This window comes from Festucalex cinctus, chromosome 2, assembly GCF_051991245.1.
Source record: "Festucalex cinctus isolate MCC-2025b chromosome 2, RoL_Fcin_1.0, whole genome shotgun sequence".
Classification (NCBI taxonomy): domain Eukaryota; kingdom Metazoa; phylum Chordata; class Actinopteri; order Syngnathiformes; family Syngnathidae; genus Festucalex; species Festucalex cinctus.
Window position 1 is genome coordinate 39,605,018 of NC_135412.1, and position 12,167 is coordinate 39,617,184.

Consider the following 12,167-nt stretch of genomic DNA (forward strand, 5'->3'; position numbering starts at 1 on the left):
AATAAATAATCTAAATACATTTATACTAGTGTTGTTCCGATACTGATTTTTGGCCCCCGATACCGATCCCGATACCCAGCTTTGCAGTATCGGCCGATACCGATACCATACCGATACATAGGTTGTTTTTTTTCCCTCAACATGAAAAAGCTGTCCTGCCATTGATTCAGAGCATTCAAGGGCCAATAGGATATCTTAGATCGGCATGCAGTGAGCATGTCACATATCAGTGAATGTCGTGCACCAGCAAGACACAAGATGCTGCATCCAAAATCCTATATTAGCGTTGGAATTAATGGTATCGGCATGTTACTTGTGAGTACTCACCGATACCGATACCACTATTTTAATGCAGTATTGGCGTCTCTGCCGATACCAGTATCGGAACAACACTAATTTAAACATCTAAATACACACACACACACACACACACACACACACACACACCCACACACACACCCGCACACACACACACACACACACATATATATATATATATATATATATATATATATATATATATATATATATAAATATATAAGTATATAAAAATAACAATAATAAAAAAAACTAAGCTGATGAGTCTTCTTCGCTGGAGGCATCCGTCCACTTTCCCGCCACTCTTATGAGGCGCTCCCCCTAGTGGCCCGGAAAGTAATTAATCAATAAGTAATGAACAATGGAGCCGTTAGGGTGGAAGAATCTTAACTACAAATGTCACAATACTTGGTAGACTTATCAAAAATCTATCAGGAGACAAAGTATCACGATTTATCGCGATATCGATATATCGTCACACTTCTAGTAGGGCTTAACCATTTTGAAAAAAATAATGAAACTGATATTTTGCCCTTAATCTTGCAATTCTGACTTAATGTGATTCAGTCCTCTTCCCTTGTATTTTTTTTTTTAACAAACAAGCAATAAATCTGTATTACAATAAACCATATCAGATTTATTATACATAAGTGTTTTTGACTGACAGGGTAAGGTTTAAGCGGTAAACTAAAGGAAAATATATGATGAATTAATACAAAAGACAGTTTTTATCTAATCAATTGTTAACTGACTAAACACTTTCTACCAAACAAGTGGTGCGTGAACATAACACAGTAAGTTATAAATCAGATTAGACAACTGACTGTATGCGACCCTCTCGGTATTCTATTTTACGTGACATGCTTTGTGACTAAGTGTTGACACAATAGTCAACTGGTCCTAAGCTTAAGCACCAGAGCTGACTGAGCAATTCATTAACAACTAATTTCCAAACTGTGATGACTAACACGTTACGGGGAAAGTACATAATAACATTTTATTTGGAGTGTTTTTGAAGCAATGCAAGTCCTCTTGCAATCTTTCATGCATTTCTCCATGTGAGGGCTTTTGTACCCCAAAATTGTCAGGCTCGATTCAGCACAATAGTAGCAAAAAATAAAAAAAATAAAAAAAAACCTGCTCAAAGAATGATCAATTTATGATTATGGCGTGACTACTGAAGGACAAACATGCTTTTGTGTATCTGTCTTCTTTTTCTATTATTCAACTGATTTTTTTTCTTTCTTATCATGCCAGAGCAAGGAACAAAATGTCGGGCCCATTCAAAACGATTGTACTTTTCTCAAACTGAAATTGACAGTCCCATCAAAACGTTTGATTTTTCTGCATCGTTTATTTCAAAAGAAGCAACAGTCACAAGTTAGGGATCTTAAGAGGAACTCGGAAATGGAACAAATTATTTTACTGGTTTTACAATGGAATATTAACAGTTTTTTTCCTTATATATTAAAATACAAATAATCTTTAACTGTGTCACGCCACCACGCTGATGGCGGGCCATGCATCGTGGATCCCTCCCTCATTGAAGAGTTTCATGAGGAACATCCTGACCTGCCTGGGCCGTCAGGAGCCGGCCGTTGAGGGGGGGTAACTGTCACGCCGCCACGCTGATGGCGGGCCATGCTTTCATTTTCATAGTCATGTTTCCGTTTTATTTTGAAGTCATTAACCACCCTCTCACCTCAGGTCACTTGCCCTTCCTCCTGCACAGTAATCACCGGTCCACACCCATGATTGTCTCCACCTGTTACCAATCACCCCGGTCATAAAAGCCATCAGCCACCACCTGCAGTTGCCGAAGTGTCACATCTCAGTGCATGGAAGCGTCCTCACAGCCCTTGAACCACAGCCCTTGTTTTATGCCTTGCCTTGCCTTGCCTTGCCTTGCCTTGTCTTGCGCCCTTAGTTTGCCCCTTGTTTTCCTCCCTAGTGGAGCGCTTTCTGTTGTCCCCGTTTTTGAGTGCCCTTTTTGTCTCTCCAGTTTGGAGCTTTTTTTGTTCAGCCTTTTTTCCCTCTTTAAGAGGCGTTTTGAGTTTCCGGTCATTAAAACTGCAGCCTTGTTGGCCAACTTTATATCTGCGTCTGAGTCCTCCCTCCTCTCGTCGTGTCAGTACACTTCGGCCAGCATGGACCCAGCAGATAAGTTGGAGGCTGCACTACGAAGGCAGGCCGCCCGCCTGTCGCACCAGGAGGAGGTCCAGCAAGCCATGGTCACCCGGATGGGAGAACTTGCTGGACAAGTACAGGAGCTGGTGAGCCACCTGCAACACTCCACGCCAACCGTCACGAGACCGGAAGCAGCAGCTGAACCACCGATCCCAACTCCAGCCTTGGCCGGAGTAGGACTGAGACTGGCTTCCCCGGAGCGATACTCGGGAGAACCAGGACACTGCCAGGCATTCTTGACGGAATGCGACATTCATTTTGAACTCTCACCACAGGCCTTTCCTACAGACCGTTCCCGCGTGGCCTTCATGATCTCCCATCTGACGGGACGAGCCAGAGACTGGGCCATTGCGGAATGGGCACGGCACTCCCCGACCTGCTCAACCGCAGCCGGGTTTAGCAGGGCTCTCCGCCAGGTTTTCGACCCAGTCAACATGGATCGAGAGAAGACGCGAGAACTCAGCAATCTCAGACAAGGCAGAGAATCGGTCAATGATTACGCCATCCGATTCCGAACTCTAGCAGCCAAGAGTGGCTGGAACGACACCGCTCTCTTTGATCACTTTTTAAAGGGACTCACCACCTCAATGCAGGAACTCTTGCTTCCCGTGGACTTACCCGGCGACCTGGACTCATTGATTTCGCTGGCCATCCGCACGGATCATCGAAGGCGAGATCTCATGCAGACCAGCGGACACCAACGGAGACCCGGCTCTGGATTCCTCCGGCACCCATCGGCAAAGGGAGTTTCCACAACGTGCACTTCCCCAGTCGTCCACCGCGGAAAAGGCCAGCGAGAGTGGCGAGGAACCCATGCAGCTTGACCGCGCCCGACTGACCCAGCACGAACGTCAGCGACGTCGCCAGGAGGGGCGGTGTTACTACTGTGGAGAACAAGGCCATCTGGTGGTATCCTGTCCCACCAAGAGAGGCTCCCCGGTGAGTTCCGCGAATTCCGACTCTCCCACGCAAGTCAAGAATCGAAAACTCATTCACGTCAGGATTTCTTGCCATGCCACCACCACAGACTTGCCAGCCCTCATCGACTCCGGGGCAGATGAGAGCCTCATGGATTGGGGACTAGTGGAGAAGTTGCAGGCGCTCACGGAGCCACGGAGCGGCTCAACCAGCAGCTGGAGACCGGACTCAGATGCCTGGTCTCCCAAAACCCCTCATCATGGAGCAAGAACCTGGTATGGGTCGAACTCGCGCATAACTCTCTACCCACGTCTGCTACAGGAATCACGCCCTTCAAGTGCGTTCACGGCTACGATCCTCCCTACTTCGCGGACCTGGAAGAGGAAGCCTCAGTGTCCTCGGTCCACGCCATGGTCCGCAGGTGTCGCCGAATCTGGTCAGCAGCTCGACTGGCACTACAGCGTCAAGGGGACAGGGTGAAAAGAGCTGCTGACCGGAGGAGGAGGCCCGCGCCACAGTACCAGCCGGGTCAAAGAGTCTGGCTGTCCACAAAGAACCTTCACCTCAAGGTACCATGTCCAAAATTGGCCCCAAGATTCGTGGGCCCGTTTCCAATCGCCAAGTCCATAGGTCCTGCCGCCGTGCGCCTTCGCCTGCCTCGATCCCTCCGCACCCACCCCACCTTCCACGTGAGCCAGGTCAAGCCAGTCCAGGACAGTTCCCTGGTCCCGCCCGAGCCTGTGCCGCCCCCTCCGGAGATGGTGGAGGGGGGCCCGGTGTATAAGGTTAGGAAATTGTTGGACGTCAGAAAGCGGGGCCAGGGACGCCAGTATCTGGTAGATTGGGAGGGATACGGTCCAGAGGAGAGGCAATGGGTGCCCGCCCGGTTCATCGTGGATCCCTCCCTCATTGAAGAGTTTCATGAGGAACATCCTGACCTGCCTGGGCCGTCAGGAGCCGGCCGTTGAGGGGGGGGGGTAACTGTCACGCCGCCACGCTGATGGCGGGCCATGCTTTCATTTTCATAGTCATGTTTCCGTTTTATTTTGAAGTCATTAACCACCCTCTCACCTCAGGTCACGTGCCCTTCCTCCTGCACAGTAATCACCGGTCCACACCCATGATTGTCTCCACCTGTTACCAATCACCCCGGTCATAAAAGCCATCAGCCACCACCTGCAGTTGCCGAAGTGTCACATCTCAGTGCATGGAAGCGTCCTCACAGCCCTTGAACCACAGCCCTTGTTTTATGCCTTGCCTTGCCTTGTCTTGCGCCCTTAGTTTGCCCCTTGTTTTCCTCCCTAGTGGAGCGCTTTCTGTTGTCCCCGTTTTTGAGTGCCCTTTTTGTCTCTCCAGTTTGGAGCTTTTTTTGTTCAGCCTTTTTTCCCTCTTTAAGAGGCGTTTTGAGTTTCCGGTCATTAAAACTGCAGCCTTGTTGGCCAACTTTATATCTGCGTCTGAGTCCTCCCTCCTCTCGTCGTGTCAAACTGTTACTTTAGTAATGCCTGCTCAGTTATAAATGTACACCAAGTGTGACAGTATTCATTTTTCCCTATGGCAAACAAACTTTCTAAATAAAGTAATTAATTTTGACACTAACAGCCCTGCATTCAATAGTAATTTCTGGGATGATTACAATTTCTAGTGATAGTCGTTTTAATGTTATTTTATTTTAAGTAAGATCAATATTTGTTCTTAAACACTGATCGGATTGAACTTAATCGCAAATAGCAAGGAGTGACCACACTCTCCGCAACTGAAACAGTAATCTTAATCATGTTAAACTACTTAAATTTTATTTAGGTGAAAACTGCCTGTCTTTTTAACTGTTGTCAGTTGCAGTTCTCAAGGGCTTTGTCCACTCGGCTGCTGCTTTATCTGCGAGCGCCCGTCGGGGGGCTGACTGACGCCCCCATTAATCACGGCCGTCGGGGAGGACTGATGCGATTATTCATCTCATTGATTCGTGTGTAAAAATAAATAAATAAAAATCACCTTTTGGAATGGGAGACACTCTCAATGGGACGGCATTGATTTTGCTTCAACTGCATCTATTTGATTTCATTCACCTGCTAACCAGGGACTCACACTATTCCTGTTTGGCTTTTGTGGATTCCCAAGTGGTTTGGGGTGCCAAGGTTCATGCTTGTCTTTTGAAAATAATGTGCACAGTACTATACAGTATTATCCTTTTGTGAAGGGCTTCAGTGATAGGTACATAGCAACAATACATTGACAATAATCTTGAAAGAAATAATAAAATGTACATCTGAAAGTTCATCTTCTGCATTCTGCTTCTATAGCAACACGTCTGTTTGAACTTGACACCTGGTGTGGGCAGGCAGGGAGAAATACAGCGTTTCACTAACAACCATTGCAGTCGATAGAGCGGATGGCCCAATGGGGCCAATCATCTGCAGTAGGCCTGCCTCAGTTTCAACCCATCGTACCGCTGATGCGCACCAACCCTCAGGGCTCACACCATTTCCCCTTTATGCTCTCGTATTTGATCTCCCTTTTTGATTCAAAATGGATGGAAATGTCACAGGTTGGGAGGACCATGAGGCACAACTAAGGGAGGATACAGAACAAAATCTGAAGAATTGTTGAGTGCAAAGGTATTTTCCACCAGTCCGGCTCAGTTGGGAAACAGGTATCCATTGTGGCGTGTGTAGGCACTAGACAGGATGATGCTAACTGTGTCAGTTATGCAAATGGAATTAGAACGTGTCAACATGTGTTTGATTTGTGAAATTGTTTTTGTGTGTTGTTGTAGCTGTCACTAGCTTTTAAAAGCTTGCAATTGACGTCCACATTGAAAATCCGGATCCGTTATTAACCATCACATTTTTGAAAATGGAAAGGCAAGACTATTACAGATGATACCTTATTGAAACTAAATACATCGCGTCTACTACAATACGGCTGAGTTCAGACATGATTTATTTTACCTATCTCGCAGTGCCTCCCTTCACGTCCCATCGGACATTCACACTTGTAGCCTCCCTCGGGAAGTGCCTGGCACTGCGAGGACGGATGGCATCTGCTGGGCTCGCACGGGTCGTGGACATCGGCACAAGTTGGACCTATAGAGACGCAAACAAATCCATCAAGAGAAGATTGCCATGCTTTCAAGTGATTTGAGGCAAAATATGGGGCAAAACAGTGGGGGGGATGTCACCCCAATGATTATTATCGGTCAGTGTCGAATGGCTGTTGGATGATAGTTTTGCCCTCGACTCCTTCTGAAGTCACCTGCCATTAATTTGGAAGTCAAAGCCTGTGGTGAGGAGCACTTTAATGATCCCTATCCTTATAGAACTCACAGCATCTTGCTATTTTCCCTGTCTGCTGCTGTCTTCACAATGTATTTTCTTGCAACTCTTTCCTAACACAAATATTTGTTCACGGCAAACAATCTCAAGGCATTTCCCATATGAAGGCGGTCCAAGTCCATGTTTCTCACAATAACGGAATTAAAACAAACTCTACATAAGCAAGGACTCACGACAATATCTTGTGGTGAGAATGTAAATAGACCTTGATGTGCTGTAACTGAAAATGAACAGTTCACGTTTGACCCGACAGTAAACAGCATAGATGGAATTCTTCCCTTGTGAAAAGCAACTGGAAGAGAGAGGAGACAGAGCAATTTTATAACTCTATCAACTGATTTGGACTAGAGAAAGAGCTCTACAGCACTCCATATCTGTTATCTTGGCTACTTAATTATTAATGTAGTTCTTAAGTGGTTCTTAACCTTGTTGGAGGTACTGAACTCCACCATTTCCTATGTGCATTCACCAAACAGTAAACACTTATTCATTGAAAAAAAAATATATATACATACATATATATATATATATATATATATATATATATATATATATATATATATATATATATATATATATATATATATATATATATATATATTTTATTTTTTATTTTTTTATTTTTATTTTTTTTCTTCAAACTCAAGACATAGGTACAGTGTAAGATTTACTGGTAGACAAAATGAACAGCAAGAAGAGCCTTTTCATTGAATCAGGCTCTTTCACCTTGAATTCAGAAAACGTTGTGTTTTTGTATTCCCCATTCCCCATTCCATGCAGGTGAAAGAAGTAATCTATTGGTATTGCTACATAGCTATTTGTGCGGGACTAGGATTGCCCCACTTAGCATCACAAATCATGCAGTTAGGATGCCAGCTTCCTCCATCAATTAACTCAAGTCAACTATATTTATAGAGTATTTGAAAACAATCACCACTGTTTTCTTAAGATGGAACCCAGAGGCAGCAGACACAATGAAAACAGCAGAGGCTCTAGAATTGAGCCCTGTGGAACACCATACGTTCCGTTAAGACAGTAGGTGCGTTTCCATTACCCTCAGTTTTGCACAAAAGGCATGTTTTGCAAAAGTAAGCTGGTAATGGAAACACCGGATTTGTGAAAAAACTCTCAAATATCGCAAAAACGTTTTTGCGCTCTCATGTGGTGGTTTTTGAGACGTATCGAAAAAGGAGTATTTCTCAAAAGTGTAACGGAAACACTTTTTGCGCATTAGTAGTCATGTGACACCGGCCCGGTCACGGCGGAAAGGACTGTAACACGTTGTTTATGTGCATTTTTATTAAACCTGCAATTACTTTTTGTTTTGAGAATTATTAATTTTGGTATTGTATTTTAGTTTTACATGCTGAAGTGTTTTGTATCATCCTACTGCATGTCATGAGCGCAAAAGAGAGAGAGGTGTAACCGAGCGAGCCTCCTTCGAGAAGTTGAAGGAGAGGAGAGCTTGAAATCCTGTCCTGCCATGTCTGGTTAATTTAGCAGAAAACATAGGAAACTTTTAACAATTTGTAACCCGCCTTTTACCCAGCCTCTGCATGGGAACAACAACATTTTAGGATTACAGGAAGTAGGAAGTACGGGGCCACTCGCTTTCGTGTCAGAACTGCTTGCCGACTGCAGAGGGACACACACAACAACACCAACACTAAATGCCCAAAACCGCCCGGTGAAGGGTGAGTGTTTTTTTTTTTTTTTTAAAGTAATATAACTACACCGGGCATCCGTCTACCGTCTAAACATCATGAGCACCTCCTACAGAACACCTCCTACAGAGGTCTCGCGAGACGGGACATTCCGAGAATTGCGCTTCAGAAGCGAAACGCTCTTCAATGGAAACACCGACAATTCGAAATTGTACTTTATCGAAATAGTACAATATCGCTTTCATTTTTGCGAAAAAGGGTAATGGAAACGCACCTCGTGAATTCATATTGCACATATTGGTCCAATCACTTTTTTTTTTTTTTTTTTTTTTTGCTCAACGTAGTTAGTATGAAGGAATTACACTAATAAAGAAATCACACAACATACCATCACAACAGCCACAAGTCAACTGCTGAGCACACCAAATTCCTTGCAGCACAGATAGGCCGAGCAGTGTAGCATAATCACCTGCAGCCAATGATGGCCAAGTGGAGCATATCGTCACAAATCATATAAGTCCTGCTGAACCCCTGAGACTGACTCACCATGCTATTAGAACACTCCTTGATTCTAAATATACTTTCTATTTAATGATTTTTCATTAATTCCAAGATTTTACTCAAGTTAAATATCTGTTACAAGCTTTGAGGAAAAACAAAGACGCAGAAGTAGAAAAATTTAATTAATCATGATTAATCATAATTGTGGACAATTGTGCCATTAATTATTTAAAAAAAAATAATAATCTTTTGACATCACTAGTTATTTTTGCTCAATTTTAGTTTGTCTCTGACTGAAAGGCTGATAATGTTCAGCGGTGGACATTTATTAGTTCAAATATACTTTCTCGACCCACAAGACATGTCCGCCGTGGGTCTAAACCCCTTTAAGATTAAGGCACAAAAGTTTACCCTAACAATTAACTTTGCGCAAAACTTTCTGCTATAAGCCACCGAGCAACCAGCAAGAGGCACGCATGATTAGGCTGCACCGCTGTCTGCTCTTAACTGTGTTCTCTCTGAGAATGCTTGTTAGTTGGCATCAGCTGCAGGGAGGGAAACAACAAGAAGGGATGTTGAAGCAGAGATAGGCCAAAGGCCAATTACTGAGCATTTGCTGGACGTTTTCCTGTTTCTGCCCAGCCTCAACATTTAATCTCTTATGTCTGCGTTGAAACCTCCGACTTGTTCGTGTTCACAAACAGACCTGCAGCGCTACAGGACTGTGGGCACTTTCAAGCTCACTTTGGGTTTGTCAGCGTGACATGATCACAGTGAAACCCTTAAGTGAAAGAAAATGGTCAATGTCTTCACATGAGAACTTTGTAGGAATTCTTCTGAAATATTCATTAGTGAACTATTTTTCAGCATCATGATGACTGATGTGTTGTTTCACTCCACAGATGCTTTGCTGACAGTGCATGATAATATCAATAATAATGATACATTTTTAATGATAATGTTTTGCTTTAGGGCGGCACGGTGCATGACTGGTAGCACGTTCGCCTCCCAGTGCTAAGGACGCATGTTCGAGTCCGGGCTCCGGCCTTCCTGGGTGGAGTTTGCATGTTCTCCCCATGCCTGAGTGGGTCTTCTCCGGGTACTCCGGTCTCCTCCCACATTCCAAAGACATGCTTGGCAGATTAATTGGGCGCTCTGAATTGTCCCTAGGTGTGCTTGTGAGTGTGAGTGGTTGTTTGTCTCTGCGTGTTCTGCGATTGCCTGGCAATACTACTGCCCGAAGAAAATAGATGCCATGGATGGATGTTTTGCTTTATTGTTTTATATTAAAGCGCATGAAAACACGACCATTCACTGTATGTGTTTGACAAAAGGAAAACACCTTCATGTCATGTTGTGCTCAAGACCACACAGTCTGACAAAAGAATCTCACTGAGACCATACAAATAAGTTCATAAACTAAGTTTGAACAGTGAGAAATCATTCTCTGATATACAGCTAAAAATATGGTATCTGCAACTCTTTTAAAGTACAAAAATGTCAAATCTTAATTTTTTTTCAATAAAATCTTTGAAAAAAAAATCACTATAGTGATTTAGTCATTTTAGTTGTTTGCTATAAGTTACACACAAAGTACGTGTTAAATAAAGCCAATTTAAGGTGGAATTAATACCTCTTTCCAGAAATATTCATCTCTGAAAGACATTAGATTTGCTGGTATTACATAAAGTGACAAAATGCGACACTGGATGCAACAATGTACCCAATGTTTCAGTGACATTTCACACCACAGTGTTTTCTTTGACATGTTTTACATATCGCATTGCATCATCAAAGATAGCAAGCCATTTTCAACACTTCAGATTGGTCAATAATTGGTAAAAATGACAACCACATGTGTGGACTGACCGAAAGTTCACATTTCTGAAAAAATATTACATTTGCCAAGTTGTGACTTATGAGGTTTCGGCCTGAAGCCAGCAATATGAAGTGTTTGTGCTTGAGGAAGCCAAATTTAATTACCGGTGAGTTAGCAGACAAGTCCTGCCCTGGGATATCCTTGCACAATCTCTCAGGTGGTAAAACTTTAATTCCTTATTATCACATTAATGAAGTTGAAGAATAGCATATCAGTGCTGATCTCAACTGGTCTTAGAATATCACCAGTTCGAGACAGAGACACCAAGACCTTCAAAAGGTGATCTCGAAACCAAGACCCTTGAGTGTTACAAAGCGAGAATTCGCATTACATATGGTCACCCTCTTAAAATAATTGCCTACGTCAAAATATATATATATATTTTTTTAATTTTTTTTATTTTTTATTTTTTCCTCCATAAATGATTTCTCCTCAGGGCGACACGAGTGCCACGTTAGCACGTCCGTCTCCCAGTTCTGAGGACTTGGGTTCGAGTCCAGGCGCCGGCCTTCCTGGGTGGAGTTTGCATGTTCTCCCCGTGCCTAGGTGGGTCTTCTTCAGGTACTCCGGTCTCCTCCCACATTCCAAAGACATGCATGGCAGGTTAATTGGGCGCTCCGAATTGTCCCTAGGTGTGCTTGTGAGTGTGAGTGGTTGTTCGTCTCTGTGTGCCCTGCGATTGGCTGGCAACCAGTCTGGAGTGTACCCCGCCCCGCCGTCTACTGCCCAAACCAGCTGAGATAGGCTCCAGCATCCCTTGTAAAGAATAAGTCGTCAAGACTATGGATGGATGTATTATTTTCATCCAAAAAACAAAATTCATGTTTTAAATAACCCCCATGACTCTTTGGCCCCCCAACCAAAACATCCGCCTAAATTCTTATAAGCGGCTCAAAAATATATATTTTTTTATTTACAAAACCAGAGAAAAGTCAGACGACTACCAAAATAGATATTACTAACTAAAATGCCCCGCCACTCAGCCTAATTCCACCCCCCAAATCATGAGTGACATAAACCCCATGTGCACTTTCCTGTCGTCAACTCACCCCAGAATCCTTTGCTGCACAGGCAGTGGAACATTTGTGCCTCTTTGACCTGGCAAGTGGCTCCATTCTTGCAGGGATTTGGCAGGCAGGGGTTGTTGCCACATTCGCCCACACCGCTGCCATAGAGATTATCGACGCCGTTCTCTTGTAGGTTGAGCACCCGGTTGTTGACATCCAGCAAGCGGATGCAGCCCACCAAACCCGAGGCTACGGCAGTCCTCTCCTTTACACTGCAAAAATGAGACAAGGCTAAGTCATCCCATCACACTAATATTGCACAGAGCTTAAAATTACAAACTGTGAAACTAATGACCCC

General features: G+C 43.9%; 1 protein-coding gene across 11 annotated transcripts in view; it reads right to left on the bottom strand.

Moving 5' to 3' along the window:
• The window catches only part of agrn (agrin), a 341,291-nt gene that overhangs the window by 28,287 nt on the left and 300,837 nt on the right, over positions 1-12,167 (bottom strand). For all 11 annotated transcript variants that reach the window (XM_077515073.1, XM_077515069.1, XM_077515070.1 and 8 more), the window contains 2 exons: positions 11,852-12,081; positions 6,375-6,509 (listed from right to left, as the gene is read on the bottom strand). In XM_077515073.1, the coding sequence (XP_077371199.1) occupies positions 6,375-6,509; positions 11,852-12,081 (365 nt within the window). The remainder of the gene's footprint in view (positions 1-6,374; positions 6,510-11,851; positions 12,082-12,167) is intronic.